Here is a 17,374-nt window from a genome sequence, read left to right as displayed (position 1 = left end):
TTTGGGTGGAAAAACTAATCAAATTATTAAAAGAAAACAAGAAGTTTGGGGAAATAATAATATTAATAATTATAATAGTCCCTTGAAGTACCTGGATTGTTTGCTATACATTTATTCCTTAAAGTACATTTTTATTCAATAGAAAAGTGACAACTATAATATAATTATGTTTTAAATCTGCAGCAAATTCTTCTCTTTATAATTGATTTTCAAATATAAAATATAGAAGAAAAACATCAAAATGATTTACTTTTTGAAGAACTAGTTTCCCTAGATACTGAAATAAAAATCCAAGTAATGGCAATTTTTGAAGTTCTATAAGGAATACATTCTACTACATGTCATCAGATTGACCAGTGTTTACGCTGGCAAAAAGTTTATTTCATTATTCAGAAAGTTGTACCGAGTCTTCGCCCTCGGGTGGAATCCTCTGGTCGCTAATGAAAACGCCGGCAGGCAGAGCTATGAAGGGCAAAAACAGGGCCCTCTGGCAACGCCTTGAGATCCTGACCCTCCTGACTCGAGCAGAGGCTGCAGGTTTCGCAAACACACACACACACACACACAGTGTGCACACAAACACACAAGGGATGTTTTTGTTGGTTTCAGGTATTGGAGAGATTAAAAGAGCTCTGGGCCATTTTCACTCTCCTACTTCTAATACAATATATAAGCTTGTTTTTGCGGACACATAAACAGGTCTGTGCTCTTTCACCCACGCTAACTCTTGATGATAAAAGCATCTATTTTCATCCACATGCGCACTGGACGGTACAATGTTACTCACACACACACACACGATAAATCTTAAACAAGTGTCTGCTTCAAAGTACATGGAAAATAAACAGACTCTTATGGAGAAGCTGAAGGAGAATCTCATGTTTTCTTTTACTGCAGCTCACAACGAAATAACAAATGGATTTTCACAGAGATACTGAGAGGTAGAGTAAAGATAATTCAACGATATTGATCTAAAAAGTAGACTCGCCCAGTAAATACATATTTTATTATTTAAAAGTGACGCTGAAATCGCAAACAGCTACATTTCCAAACACATAAGAGGACAATAAAACAAGACAGTGACTGATCATCTGTAGCTGGTCTGGAAAGTTAAACTTTTGCCGTAGGTTTAGCTTGGAAAAACTAATAAATTAGCGTCACACACAGAAATCAATCATCCTTTAGACACACAAACAATATCAAGTAAGTAAGTAAAGGTTATTTGTAAAGCGCCTTTCTAGACCAGGGTCACAAACCGCTTAAACAATCAAAAACTATACACAGTTAAAATACTTTAAAAGATCAAGACACATAAGACGAACACAGGAGTCCCAGAAAATCAGGGAAAAGCACAAATAAAAATGTGTTAAGATGTTTCTTGAAGGAGTCAGTAGATCATCAAACACAGAGGGAGAGGAAGATCGTTCCAACGCTTAGGAGCAACAGTCTGGAAGGATTTCTCTGCTCTGGTCCTGAACCGTGTTCAGGAACCATCAGTAGATTCTGATCCACAGACCTCAGAGCCCGAGCTGGGGTGTAAGGCTGGATCAGATCAGTGATGTAAGGAGGAGTCTGACCATGAATAGTTATGAAAGTAAGAACTAGAATTTTAAAGTTGATCCTGAAATAAACTGGAAGCCAGTGAAGAGTTTTAAGGATTAGGGAAATTTAAGTTCTCCTACTAGAGCGGGTCAGAATTCTCGCTGTTTAATAAATTATAGATAATACATATTTAATAGATTTTTTAATTAATATTTTTACAAAAAACAATTTGATCATCAAATAAATATGAATCTGAAATAAAGTATTTAAATGCCGCATTGATGAAACAGTCAATAAAAGCACAAGCAATTTAAATACATTTGTTTTTCCGTTTAATACTCACCTATAGAGGGCGACGGGTGGCGCCCAGTCCACACGTTCCTTTGGTCTTACATAGTGCTTTAGTTCATGTCAGAAGAACCAAACATACTTACATTTAATGATTAATGGGTTTTAGAAACATGAATAAATCCTGACCTTGAGATGAGACTTCTGTGAGATCACACATACAGTGACCCTTGACACCCTTTGCACCACTGACTCCCTTGCATCTCACACTGTATATAGAGTTTGTATTTCACTCATTTTCACCAGTTAACGTGTTTATTTTTTGGAGTAAACTTGAATGAAGCGACAACAAGCCGGAGGCAAACCAACAACCTCACGTTAGCATTTCTCCACTGACGTCTTTTGTTCCTCTAATCGTCCTGTTTCTTTTCTAGTCCGTGTCGCTAATGGCCGCCAATTTACTCCTCGAGTCACCAAAGCTTGCAATTATGTCTTCCAGGAGCGTCATCGACCAGCTGAAGCGGACTCAGTGCGCCGGCCTTCCCTCGTCGGAACTGCCGGAGAAGTACCGGATCTGCCTCGCGGCGCCGCTAACAGCTCAGAGACGAGGTTCGTTTGAGCTTTGTGTGTGTGTGTGTGTGTGTGTGTGTGTGTGTGTGTGTTTGTGTGTGTGTGTGTGAGGAAGGACACCGGTGAAAGTGACGCTGTATACCAAGAAGAAGAGCAGGTAGTTAGAGACGGTGGACTCGCTGAAAGACCGTGGGAGGGAAAGATAAATCCACGAAGGTGAAGCACAAGTAGCTGAACAAGGGCCGATGATTGCCTGGGGAACTATGTGGAAGTGCGTGGGCAGCAGATGTGGACGAGCAACTAAAATAAGCACCGATGCTCTTCTGTGATGAGGAACCGAGTCGGTGTAGGCCGAGTAAACTTATTTTCTTTTACTTGATAGTCGTCACGAGCGGAGAGAAGACAATTTTACAGTTACGGGCTTGAGATGTAACCACAGAGATTTCTTAACTGATGCGTGATTGACACTTAAATAAATCTTAGCTCCCCTATGGTGAAGTAAAAATGTAATAACACACGTAAAAGCGTGTAATAACTTGATCTTTTTACAGACTATTGATTATTTAGGATAAAAGTTCAAGGCCCTGGGCTAAATCAGGAAGTCTTTTTTGTGACCCTCCTGATAGTTAAGTTGAAATAAGGGGTGTGTATTGGCAAGAATTTTACGATGCAATACACATCACGATACTGAAGGAACAATGATACATTTTTAGTATTTCCCAAAGTAGTTGTGTCGACTCTTGTCGAAGTCGTAATTTTTACATCAGCTTTGAAAGATGCTTGAGTCGACTGTATCCTCTAGTCCTCAGACATAGCCAGGATTTTGCTGTTAGCAGGCTGGAAGTTTAACTGCAACACAAAAATGAACAAACGCGTAGAAATTTAATTTCTCTATAATTTCAAAGATCAATGCAATGCTGTTGAATATCGATACAGTACGGTAAAATAATCAAGATATTTAAGTGCATCAATAGTAAATTGAGCCAAGTTTTGTTATCCTGGACCATCAAGATGTCCGTGACTAAGCTTAGATAAGGAACAAATACTATGGATGCCAACAATTTGGCTTTAAATTACAAAATTGAGGTTGAAGGAGATTCATTTGACGGGAATGTGATTCTCCCGTTTAGAGACAGTTAGGTAAATATAAAATAAATTTGGCGCCAGACCAAGAGTGCTTAACAATGTTGGCCCCTTTCTAATGCAAGCCAAAACAGGCTCCTCTCCATGCACTGCAGAACGGAACTACTTAAGACATGCATTGTTCCTTCTGCTAGATGTTACAACAGATCTGTCACTAATGCTTGACATGCACTTTTTACTTTTTGTTGCGAACTTTTCAAGTATTTATATATGTCTTTTGATATGTTTTGTTTGTACTTATTGTATTTATGTATTAATTTGATTGTTTTACATGTATTTATTTATGGTTATTTGTTTGGATGGATGTGTTATTATCTGTGTCTGTGTGTCTGTGTGTCGTGAGACCAAAAGAGAGAAGAAAAACCTTTCTTTGGCAAAACATATTTATAAACCTTTTGTCTAAATATGATTTATTTTCTGATTTTAAGTGGCAATACATTTTCACAAAAGTTTAAAAAAAAAAGTGGGAAGAAATCTGAAAACAAAAAAGTTCAGAAAGTTTTATTTAAAGTTTATAAGAAAAACAAAATAAAATTGGAAATTGTCAGAAAAAACCTGTCTATGTTCTACTCTGACCTCTTGAGGGCCGCAAGAGTACAGTCAAAGGGCCTCGTGTGTCCCCCAGGCCGCACTTTGCCCAGGTGTGCTTTATAAAGTCCTCCCCCATCTGAAATCTCAGCGAACGAGTAGTTACAAGAGCGGACTCTATTATGATGTAATAATGGCTTCACTCCTCCTCCAGCCAGCTGTAATCACACCTGTTTTGTTTATACAACGAGTCCCTTGGAGGTGGATACCTCGATGTTTGACCAATCACAGCAGAGTGGGTGTGGTTATGGTAAACGATATATAATGTAAAAATAAAAACGTTTTCAGTGGGCGGGGCTTAAGCACATTTTCTAATGTTATTATTTAAATAAAAAGTTTTTTACAAACAGGCACATACTGATGAATCGAGGTCCAAGATGTACTTAAGACACACTTAAACACACAATTTGATCAGTACTGCTAGAATATTTTGTGTGTGTGATAGAGTTTGACACCTCCGCTCCGAAGAATCCACGACGCATTAAAGTGTGCGTTCAACCGTCTTCAGTCATTACGACAAACAAGAAAGCGATGACAACTCATTAAACTCGCACAATCGCTGGTTGTCATTTTACCGCGTGAACCTTGTACCTGTGTCGGAAAAGACACAAACGCAAATGCTTCGAAAACGCCGTGGCTGAGAATTGTGTTTGCGGTGTGTGGAATAACAACTTGTGTGTGTGTGTGTGTGTGTGTGTCGCCATTATTTCCGCAGTGTTTTCATGTACGGAGACAATAACCTTTTTCCGTATTGATCTTTTGTCTTCCCTCAGCACTTGTGATTCCAATCTTGGACCAGCAGCACAACAAGGCCATAGCAGTTTTATTGGTGAGTCTGTCAATCACTGCGGGAATTCATATGCAGAACGTATTTATGTTGGTGTTTGTTTCCCAGGTTGGATGCAGTCCTCTTTCTGACCAGCATGAGTCCAATCTTAACGTGCTGGAGAAGCATGTGAGTCTATAAATTCAACTTTTTCTTTTTAATTATATAGCGACTGAAGGTGGGAATAAATATTTCATAATTAAAAAATACAAGTGTCTGCAGACCCCTGCCAAGCCGCTCATTTTCACCCGATTTGTATTTTCAAAATTAGTGTTTCTCTACATTTATTTAATCTATAAAATCATTTAAGTACTGTTGATAGCTCTTAAAATGTTTACATTGAACCAAACTGGTCACTTCTTCCTTTGCCCGTTACCATCATTGTTGGTCTGTGTTTATACATTTTTGAGTTATTTTTCGATAAGACTTACACAACAAAGGATGTTTATAAGTTTGTCTTTTTCGACGATGATTTAGCCCGAAGACAACCGAGCATCAGCCGCTACATTAGCATCGACATACATTTTTGCCTATAGCTCTAAAAATGAGTGGATTACTCTGTGAAAACTTTAATATACATTATAAAAAATATATATATATATTTTTGTATTTCTTTTCTGCCCTGCTAGGCCTCGGTGGCGTGTGTTCGCGTGCAGACTGTTCAGTTGTCCCTCCAGAGGCCTCCCCTTAGTCCCTCGCCCATCCAGTCCCATAATGCACTGCAGCACCTCACGGTGTCAGAGCAGGACTACTGCGAGTTGGACCGCAACATCCTACAACTGTGTGGTAGGTGTTTTTTGTTTTTTTTATCTACTCTTTAGGGACGACGACAATCGAGTTAATCTTTGGTCGATAGGGCTCTGATTTATCGCGATTAATCGCAACTAATGTTTAAAAGTTAACTCTCCGGACTCACATGTTTCAAATATTAAAGTCTTCCTCTCCAAGATGCAGGAACTTCCTCATCACAACCATGTTTTGAACTTATTACTTTAGAAATGTATCTACCGAAATCTGGGCGAACGAGAGGTTACGAGAGCGGAGTCCATTATGACGTTATAATGCTTCACTCCTCCGCCAGCCAGCTGTAGTAACGCTCGCTTTGTTTATACAACGAGTCCCTTGGAGATGGAGATTTAAGTCCAAAAAAAAAGTTTTCAGTGGGCGGGGCTTGAGCACATTTTCTAATGTAAATATTTAAATGAAAAGAGAGTTTTGTACAAACAGACACATACTGATGATACAATAGAGGTGCAAAATATATTTAAGACACACTTAAATCAACACTTTAGTTGCACTTTAAGTTGCTTAGATTCACCTGAATGATATGAACGGATTCTTATGTTTTATTTAATTGATTTTTATGTCATCAGACCCTGATTTAAACCAAATTTTGTGTTAATAATGTGACACATAAATATGCTCGTGTTCAAGATAAGGAACAGATTCTATTCATGGCAACAATTGTCGTCCAGTAAAAAAGAAAAAACGAAGGGTGGGAATTTGATGGAATGGGTTCGATTGATATGAAAAATAATTGGGATGGATTTCATTTGAGTCTCAGAAATGTAAACATCGTTACTTTTTTAAATAAAGTTTGGGTTTAAAGATGTTGCCCCCCCCCCCCCTCTGGGTGATCCAGTACATGAACGTATAATCTTGAGTTTAGCATCTCATGCTTAATGTAGCTCACCGAGCTAATGAGGAGTCCGTGCACACACACACACACACACACACACACACACACACGCGTCTACTTTGTTTACTGCTGGTAAATAAATGTGAGTTTCCTTCAGACTCTCCTCCGAGCATCACCCCATCCTTCCCTCCCTCCCTCGTCCCTGCTGTCATCAGAAAACAACAACCTTATCTTGTCTTCATTACGAGTCGCTCTGTTCGCCGGCTCGTGCTCTCCCCTCGCCGACCTCTGTCTCCGAGCGTCTCCCTCGCTCATCTCTCTCTCCCTCCGTCCCTCACATCCCCCTGTTCCTCCCAACTTCTCTGCTCCTCCCTTCACTCTCCCCCTCCTGTGTTTTCAGGTGAGCTCTATGACCTTGACGCAGCCTCTCTCCAGCTCAAAGTCATCAATTATGTAAGTGCTTCGGATCTCACACACACACACACACACACACTCACACACACACACACACTGCAGCGGATCTTCGTCCACCGTGGCTCAATCATCTGGACTTTATGGAGCGATGGGTTCATCAGTGTTCCTCGTCGCCTCCTCCTGTTGTCTTGGCATGAGGAGCACGGAGGTCGGCGGGAGAACGTGGTTCACGGCAGCAAATGAGCTCCATGTATTATTCAGAGGAGTATAGACCTGTGACTGGAATCATTCATGGCTGGGTTTTGATGAGGTTCGACTGTAATCAAACTGTTTCCAACTATAATCAAACAATTTCAACTATAATCAATCAATTTCAACTGTAATCTAACAATTTTCAACTGAAATAAAACACTTTTCAACTATAATCAAACAATTTCAACTGTAATCCAACAATTTTCAACTGAAATAAAACAGTTTTCAACTACAATCAAACAATTTCAACTGTAATCCAACAATTCTCAACTGTAATCCAACAATTTTCAACTATAATCAAACAATTTCAACTGTAATCAAACAATTTTCAACTAAAATAAAAAATAATTCAACTATAATCAAACAATTTCAACTATAATCAATCAATTTCAACTATAATCAAACAATTTTCAACTATAATCAAACAATTTCAACTGTAATCCAACAATTTTCAACTATAATCAAACAATTTCAACTGTAATCCAACAATTTTCAACTATAATCAAACAATTTTCAACTGTAATCCAACAATTTTCAACTATAATCGAACAATTTTCAACTATAATCAAACAATTTTCAACTAAAATCAAACTATTTTAACTATAATCAAACTATTTTCAACTATAATCAAACAATTTTCAACTAAAATCAAACTATTTTAACTAAAATCAAACAATTTTCAACTATAATCAAACAATTTTCAACTATAATAAAACAATTTCAACTATAATCAAGGAATTTTCAACTATAATCAAGGAATTTTCAACTGTAATCAAACAATTTTCAACTAAAATAAAAAATAATTAAACTATAATCAAACAATTTCAACTATAATCAAGGAATTTTTAACTATAATCAAGGAATTTTTAACTATAATCAAACAATTTCAACTATAATCAAACAATTTCAACTATAATCAAACAATTTCAACTAAAATCCAACTGTTTTAACTAAAATCAAACTATTTCAACTATAATCAAACAATTTTCAACTTAAATCTAACAATTTTCAACTTAAATCTAACAATTTTCAACTGAAATCAAACCATGATCAGTCGATTAACAATATATCGTAGAGATTGAAAATAATCTCTTATTATTTATTTATTTATTCAAACTCCTCTATTTCACTGAACAGAATATTATCTTGGTTTTCTCTCCATGTAACATAATTCTGTCTTGAGTCCTTGGATCATCCGTGTGTCGTGTTCACATGATGTTTAACACGAACATGTATGTGATCAATTATCACTTGAAGTCACAATAAAGGCCTTGAATGGACGACTCTTGAGTTCCACTAAATAATGATGAACGTCACTTTTGAAGCATGTGTCGCTGACATGTTTAAGATCCGTGTTCCACGTCATGTGGAAGAAGAGTTTTTCCCCCTTATTGTGTTGTCGAAGAGGATGATTAGAGGGTGGAAGCTGGTTATTCCGACGACACTTGAACGCAGCACGCTCATTGGAGACCCAGCGTTTATCAAGGATGATATTCCGGGCCCGTGGGCTGCATATCTTGGGTCTAACCAGCTTTTAAAATGTATAAATCATGTAGAAAAGCGAGCTCGGCAGCAGTAATGAAGCGAAGTCAGGAGGGGGAGCGAGGAGAAGCGGAGATTTCTTCTTTTTTTTTGTGCTTCGTCGGAATGGTGGGAAGAGCTCTGGGCGGTTCTTATGGGATTAACAGTATTTGGGAAAACGGGATTGAGGGTCTTATTTGTGATTTCTGCAGAATGTGTGTGTGTGTGTGTGTGTGTGCATGTGTGTGTGTGTGTGTGTGTGTGCATGTGTGTGTGTGTGTGACTGCGGGGCAAAGCAGGGGTTTGCATCAATTGAGCTGCTGCTTGTTCCTCAGCCAGTTCTGTGGATTACAGGAAATCATGTTTTGTGAAGGAACATTTTAATTTGACTGTGTTTGTGTGTGTGTGTGTGTGTGTGTGTTAGTAAGTATGTGTGTGTGAGTAAGTGTGTGTGTGAGTAAGTGTGTTTTGTGCACCTGCAGTCAGTGTCAGTGGCTGCATGTGTTCACGTTGGTAAAGAAAACGTTTCCGTCAGAGGGAGCAGCAGGAAAACAGTTTGCGAGTCAGAGCGAGAGTCTTGTGTTGAGCAAACAGTCTCAAGATGATTCCAGCTCATGGTGGTTCAGACTCTCGCTTGTAAATCTGCTGATTAATTCACTGGAACGACTCGATTTCTTTCACTGTTTTTTTCCTTTTAATTCCTTAATTGATTTAGTCATTTATTGAAAGTGAATAACAGACAAGTAGAGGATATTTTTGTCTTGTATATTTGCAGCTTTTTTTAAAAGTGTGTTTAGTTGGTTTTTTTTTCAATATTTAAATAAGCAATTTATTAAGAGAAATTAATGTGAATATTTAAAAAAACGTTTTTATAAATTAATAAAATTTAATTCATATTTCATTTAAAACAGTAAAAAAAAAATCTACTATAATCAAACCATTTTCAACCAAAATCAAAAAATGCTCAACTATAATCAAACATTTTTCAACTATAATCAAACAATTTTCAACTGTAATTAAACTATTTTCAACTTTTATCAAACTATTTTAAATATAATCCAACAATTCTTCCTATTAATTTCACTCAGAAAGTCATTTATAGAAAGTAAAAAATAGATCATTAGTGGATCTAATATTTTTGCAGCTTTGATGAAAGTATTTAAATCTGTATTTTATGAAAGATTAATTTATATATTTTCAAATATCATTATTAGAAATAATTTGATTATTATGATTATTTAGGTATTTCATTTAAACACACTGCAAAAAAAGAGGTATGGAAAAAAAAATTGCTTTTTTCTCTTCACTTACTTTATTTTAACAAACCGATCAAAGAAATATAGCTTTTTTTGACCTGAGGGTTTGTCCACAAACCTTCTTTTACCATCTGACAAGATACTTAAGAAGTTAAATTACATTATTTCACTCAAACCGCTTGTTTTATCTAGAGTTATTTGTCATTAAATAACCTTTTTTGTGCGTCTGGTTCTTGATTTGTGTCATTATGACGACATCGTTGGCTCCGACCCTCGGACTCTGCAACACAAAACAGTAAAAAGGTTCATTCCATCACGAAAAAACATTGTCTTCCCCCAGTTTTCATCATTTAGACGGAGTTTTTGTTCTGTAAATTGTGGATTCATAGAAACTTTTTCTTCCCACAGCTGCAGCAACAGACACAGTCACAGTGTTGCTGTCTGCTGCTGGTTTCTGAGGACAACCACCAGCTCTTCTGCCAGGTGCGTGCACACACACACACACACACACACACACACACACACACACACACACACACACGAACACACGTCTTGTCAAGCTCAGTCATTTGCTTCCATTATCTTCCTCCCAAATGTCACAACAAACCACACACTTCTGTCAGGTTTTCCTTCAGAATGAAGGTCAAACACGTCCAGTTATAGCATTCATGCTAGCGCGCTAATTCCCGTCCCGCCAGGTGCCAGCTCGCGTTTTTCATCCTGTCATCCTTGTCGCCGACAGGTCGTCGGAGACAAAGTGCTGGAGGAGGAGATCAGCTTTCCGGTGAGAACTTTCATGAAGCTCCATCGTCTCGTTCTTTGCGACGCCTCGTGTGTCTCGTTCTGAAGCGTGTCATCGTCATTATGATGTTTTTAAAGATGGTCCTCCTGACTCGTTCTTCTCGTCCTGATGATGTTTTTAAAGATGGTCCTCCTGACTCGTTCTTCTCGTCCTGATGATGTTTTTAAAGATGGTCCTCCTGACTCGTTTTTCTCGTCCTGATGATGTTTTTAAAGATGGTCCTCCTGACTCGTTCTTCTCGTCGTGATGATGTTTTTAAAGATGGTCCTCCTGACTCGTTCTTCTCGTCCTGATGATGTTTTTAAAGATGGTCCTCCTGACTCGTTCTTCTCGTCGTGATGATGTTTTTAAAGATGGTCGTCTTGACTCGTTCTTCTCGTCGTGATGATGTTTTTAAAGATGGTCCTCCTGACTCGTTCTTCTCGTCGTGATGATGTTTTTAAAGATGGTCCTCCTGACTCGTTCTTCTCGTCGTGATGATGTTTTTAAAGATGGTCCTCCTGACTCGTTCTTCTCGTCGTGATGATGTTTTTAAAGATGGTCCTCCTGACTCGTTCTTCTCGTCGTGATGATGTTTTTAAAGATGGTCCTCTTGACTCGTTCTTCTCGTCGTGATGATGTTTTTAAAGATGGTCCTCCTGACTCGTTCTTCTCGTCGTGATGATGTTTTTAAAGATGGTCCTCCTGACTCGTTCTTCTCGTCATGATGATGTTTTTAAAGATGGTCCTCCTGACTCGTTCTTCTCGTCATTATGTTTTTAAAGATGGTCCTCCTGACTCGTTCTTCTCGTCGTGATGATGTTTTTAAAGATGGTTCTCGTGACTCGTTCTTCTCGTCGTGATGATGTTTTTAAAGATGGTCCTCCTGACTCGTTCTTCTCGTCGTGATGATGTTTTTAAAGATGGTCCTCCTGACTCGTTCTTCTCGTCATTATGTTTTTAAAGATGGTCCTCCTGACTCGTTCTTCTCGTCGTGATGATGTTTTTAAAGATGGTCCTCCTGACTCATTCTTCTCGTCCTGATGATGTTTTTAAAGATGGTCCTCCTGACTCGTTCTTCTCGTCGTGATGATGTTTTTAAAGATGGTCCTCCTGACTCGTTCTTCTCGTCCTGATGATGTTTTTAAAGATGGTCCTCCTGACTCGTTCTTCTCGTCGTGATGATGTTTGTAAAGATGGTCCTCCTGACTCGTTCTTCTCGTCGTGATGATGTTTTTAAAGATGGTTCTCGTGACTCGTTCTTCTCGTCCTGATGATGTTTTTAAAGATGGTCCTCCTGACTCGTTCTTCTCGTCCTGATGATGTTTGTAAAGATGGTCCTCCTGACTCGTTCTTCTCGTCCTGATGATGTTTGTAAAGATGGTCCTCCTGACTCGTTCTTCTCGTCGTGATGATGTTTGTAAAGATGGTCCTCCTGACTCGTTCTTCTCGTCGTGATGATGTTTTTAAAGATGGTCCTCCTGACTTGTTCTTGTCTCTTCGTGCAGCTGATGTTCGGACGCTTCGGGCAGGTCGTGGAGAAGAAGAAGTCTATCACTCTTCAAGACATAAGCGCCGTAAGTCGCCGCCCTACTGGCGTGTATCGGTGTCAATATTGGTTGAATTTAACGTCTCACATTTTCTGATTAAAATTGAAATTTTCCAAAATGAATGAAAAAAATAAACATATAGAGTTTGATATTCTATTTCCAATAATTCAAAAATAAAAAGTCTAAATTCAGTATTTTTTAATTTATAGCCTTTTGAATTCAATATTGACTTATTAATTGTAAATATTTCCAAAATTAATGAAAAGAAATGTATGCATAGAGTTTGACATTCTATTTACAATAATTCAAAAATAAATTGTCTAAAATAAATAAATACAAATTTGTAGCCTTACGAACACGATATTGACTTTGACTAAAATGAAAATTTGACTAATAAATTGTAAATATTTCCAAAATTATTGAAAATAAATTGAAAAATAATATTATAAATAAATAAATACACATTGAGTTTGATATTCTATTTCCAATAATTCAAAAATAAAGTTTTCTAAATTCAATATTTTCTAATTGGGAGCTTTTCGAATTCAATATTGACTTATTAATTGACTTGAAAATTGTTAAATATTTCAAAAATGTATAAAGTCATAGCCTTTCGAATTCAATATTTAATTATTTATTGACTTATTCATTGACTTTTGAATTTAAAATATTTCCAAAATTAATGAAAAAAGTTTTACACATAGAGTTTGATATTCTATTTACATTCATTCAAAAATAAATTGTCTAAATTCAATATTTTTTCTTTTGTATCCTTTTGAATTCAATATAAAAAAAAATTGGTATAATAGTGCCAAAGGAAAATATTGTTTCTTTTGAATTATACTTATTTTTTTTTATTGAATTCAAAGTTATTGAATTAAAAAAATAATAGGAATATCAAACGCTTAGCAGAAAATTCCCTTCATTATGAAAATGTTCAAATATTCAAACAAAAATAATAGAACCATACGATTATTGAATTAATTTATATAACAATAATAAATAATAAAAACGGCAACAATTAAATAATACAATTTGAAATATTCAATTCAACAATGAAATATTCCGATATACTTCCTTATTATCCGCCATTTTCTTGCATTGACGCTTGTCATTCTTGCCGGTCCAGGAGGAGCGCCGACAGTTGTGCACCATGTTGGGAAGCGACATCTCTTCTCTGCTGTGTGTCCCGGTGGCGAGCAGGGCGACGGGTCAGGTGGTGGCGCTGGCCTGTGCCTTCAACAAGCAGAATGGCCAAAGGTGTGTGTGCTTTTTATGGCTTCTCGGTTCCGCCGGCCGTCATTAACCTTCTCTGGCTGTCGACCCTTGAACGCATCACGCCGAGTTGAGGACCAGTGCGGGCGAATAATTTATAGTTCTCTGTGTACGTGCTGCGTTCAAGTGCTGTCAGGATATCTGTGTAGATTTACAGTAACCTTCGTAGGAAAAAATGCTGACTTGGACGGTTTTTGAAGCACTTTGTTGCGGTAGAAAGTTTGTAGCAGCCAAAAAGCATCAATTCTTGTATAAAAACATGATAATTATTCTTAGAAACTTGATAAGATTTCACCCATTTTTTTCAACTATAAACAAGTAATTTATGTTTCCTTTTTCTGGAGTTGTCATTATCAAGTGAAATAAGATGAGTTTTTCTCAAATATGATCTTATACTTATACTGGTAAAATGACAATTGTTCATGTGGAACGATAGAGTTTAATTTTGGACAATTTAAAACAGTTTAAGGTTAAATTTATTCACAGATTTAAACTCCTAGTTATGGTTATTTTATAAATAGAATGAATGGATGGATGGATTGATGGATTGATGGGTGGTGGTTGGATGGATGGATGGATGGATGGATGGATGGATGGATGGATGGATGGGTGGGTGGGTGGGTGGGTGGGTGGATGGATGGATGGATGGATGGATGGATGGATGGATGGATGGATGGATGGATGGATGGATGGATGGATGGATGGATGGATGGAGGGATGGATGGAGGGATGGATGGAGGGATGGGTGGAGGGATGGATGGATGGATGGATGGATGGATGGATGGATGGATGGATGGATGGATGGATGGATGGATGGATGGATGGATGGGTGGATGGATGGATGGATGGATTGATAGATGGATGGATGGATCAATGGATGGGTGGATTGATAGATGGATGGATGGATGGATGGATGGATAAATGGATGGATGTGTTGGTGGATGGATGGATGGATGGATAGATGGATGGATGGATGGATGAATGGATGGTGGGTGGATGGATTGATGGATGCGTTGGTGGAGGGATGGATAAATGGATGGATGGATAAATGGATGGATGAATGAATGGGTGGAGGGATGGATGGATGGATGGATGGATAGATGGATGGGTGGATTGATAGATATATGATGGATGGATGGATGGATGGATGGATGGATGGATGGATGGATGGATGGATGGATGGATGGATGGATGGATGGATGGGTGGATGGGTGGATTGATAGATATATGATGGATGGATGGATGGATAAATGGATGGATAAATGGATGGATGTGTTGGTGGATGGATGGAAACAATTTAATTTAAACAAAATTTAATCCTGATTATTCTTTATTTTATAGTAAGTAAGGACATTTTAATTTTTAACATTGACTAAAGTTTTTATTACTATGTATATAATTACAAGTATATTATATATAATCCCACGTCCTCCAGAACTGTCCTCATGTCGTTGACTAACAATGTTTGTTTGATTTTGAATAATCTCGCTTCACGTATTTATCTTCCGTCCTCGACTCCCTGAAGACGTTATTTCTTCTTCTTCTCTCTTTCTGTGTTTTTAGTAAATGAATGAGTTCAAAGCAGTTATTTGACGATCAATAGTCGGGTCACGAGTCGAGCGGCAGCAGGTGTGTCTCCACAGCCTGGCTTTGCAACATGTCACACACAGTGTGTGTTTGTTGTTCCAGGAGCATCTCGACGGAATTTTACAAATCCTAAAAAAACAAAAAATCCTTGACTGCCGCTATGTTTGTCTGCGAGTCTGCCTCTATTTATATTGCAGTGCTGAGGGATTTGTGTTGGTATCCTGCGTTGTGTAACCTCGCAGACACACACACACACACACACACACTCGTTGGAATCATCTCACGCTGAGAAGACCAAGATAGATGAGAGAGGATCATGTCCTATAATGTCTCCTTGTGTCAGTGCTGACGACAGAGCCTCGGCCCACACGGCTCAGTCGTAACCATTGTTGCCGCAGATGTGACCAACTTTTCTTCTGCAGCGACTCTGAGGTGGATCTGTGGAAGCATCTGGAGATAATAAAAGTTAGTGAGTGAAATAAGAATAGAAATGAAAAAAGATGGATGGAAAAACTTTTTTTCAAATTTAAAATTGATTCTTAATTCTTAAAAACACGTTCTTCAATATTTCCTGACTATTTAAAATTGGTATTTATATTGAAATCGGTTAATGAGGTTTGAAGTTTCATGATACAGTGTCTGTATTTTTATAAGCCAGTAGATGGCACTGTTGTATTTGTCTCTTACTAACGTTAACATAGAGCCACCTTTAATGACGACTCTGTTTCATGACACCTCATCGGATGTTTCATGAAACCTTGCCAGATGTTTCGTCAGATGTTTCATGAAACCTTGCCAGATGTTTCATCAGATGTTTCATGAAACCTCATCAGATGTTTCGTCAGATTTTTCATGAAACCTAGTTGGATGTTTCATGAAACCTCACCAGATGTTTCGTCAGATTTTTCATGAAACCTCGTTGGATGTTTCATGAAACCTCACCAGATGTTTCATCAGATTTTTCATGAAACCTCGTCGGATGTTTCATGAAACCTCACCAGATGTTTCGTCAGATTTTTCATGAAACCTAGTTGGATGTTTCATGAAACCTCGCCAGATATTTTTCGTCAGATGTTTCATGAAACCTTCCCAGAATCTTCCTCCGATTTTTCATGAAACCTCATCAGATGTTTCATGAAACCTCACCAGATGTTTCTTCAGATTTTTCATGAAACCTCGCCGGATGTTTCGTCAGATTTTTCATCAAACCTCATCGGATGTTTCATGAAACGTAGTTTGATGTTTCGTCAGATGTTTCATGAAACCTCGCCAGATGTTTCTTCAGATTTTTCATGAAACTTCGTTGGATATTTTATGAAACCTCGTGGGAGGTTTCGTCGGATGTTTTATGAAACTTCGTCGGATGTTTTATGAAACTTCGTCGGATGTTTCATGAAACCGTGTCGGATGATTCATGAAACCGCGTCGGATGATTCACGAAAAAAACGAGTCGGATGTTTCATGAAACCTCGTCGAATGATTCACGAAAAAAACGGGTCGGATGTTTCATGAAACCGAGTCAGATGTTTCATGAAACCTCATGGACTTGTTTATTCTTTAGATTTTTCTAGATTTAAGATTGATGTATGTTTTGCTTTTTTCTTCAAAATAAGAGCATTTTTTTTTTGTTATCCTTGATATATGCAAAGCTACTCACATCTGTTTAAATTAAAGCAAAAGCTTCAAATCAAACGGAAAGTATTACCTTGTTTATTTAATGTAAAATAAGAAATCCCTTTTTAAATGTTAAAAATGTAAATGTGATCAAACATTATGAAGTAAATCTAATTTTTGATACATCGTTTAACGAAAAAAAAAGGTTTAATAGATAACAAATCATTTAAAAATGCTTTTTTGAATATAATGACTGTAAAATACGAGTTAAAAATGTTTTTAATTTAAGTTTTCACTAGTAAGATCTGCACGAAAATGTAATTATGATGTGATTAACAAGAAATGATTTCCTCCACTTGTGTGTGTTGTGTAATGTTGTAACACACTACCTGGACACACACACACAACTATAAGTGTGTGTCACTCAAACCTCCTGCTGCGTCTCAATCCCACTGTGGAGCTTCAGACTGTCGCTCGAACGAGCCAATAAAAGAAGACATAGTGGAGTCTTCAGCCTGTCCAGGGAAG

The 17,374-nt window shown here is 37.6% G+C and overlaps 1 protein-coding gene across 2 annotated transcripts in view; it reads left to right on the top strand.

Moving 5' to 3' along the window:
- Positions 1-17,374, top strand: part of pde2a (phosphodiesterase 2A) — a 205,112-nt gene that overhangs the window by 160,218 nt on the left and 27,520 nt on the right. For both annotated transcript variants that reach the window (XM_087794849.1, XM_087794850.1), the window contains exons 5-13: positions 2,330-2,439; positions 4,905-4,960; positions 5,027-5,086; positions 5,587-5,743; positions 6,997-7,049; positions 10,448-10,522; positions 10,782-10,823; positions 12,329-12,397; positions 13,500-13,630. In XM_087794849.1, coding sequence (XP_087650975.1) covers positions 2,330-2,439; positions 4,905-4,960; positions 5,027-5,086; positions 5,587-5,743; positions 6,997-7,049; positions 10,448-10,522; positions 10,782-10,823; positions 12,329-12,397; positions 13,500-13,630 — 753 coding nt within the window. The remainder of the gene's footprint in view (positions 1-2,329; positions 2,440-4,904; positions 4,961-5,026; positions 5,087-5,586; positions 5,744-6,996; positions 7,050-10,447; positions 10,523-10,781; positions 10,824-12,328; positions 12,398-13,499; positions 13,631-17,374) is intronic.

The sequence above is a fragment of the Callionymus lyra genome, chromosome 7 (genome assembly GCF_982586985.1).
Source record: "Callionymus lyra chromosome 7, fCalLyr1.hap1.1, whole genome shotgun sequence".
NCBI lineage: Eukaryota > Metazoa > Chordata > Actinopteri > Syngnathiformes > Callionymidae > Callionymus > Callionymus lyra.
The sequence above is the reverse complement of the archived record's forward strand: the minus strand, read 5'-3'. Positions and strand labels throughout refer to the sequence as shown.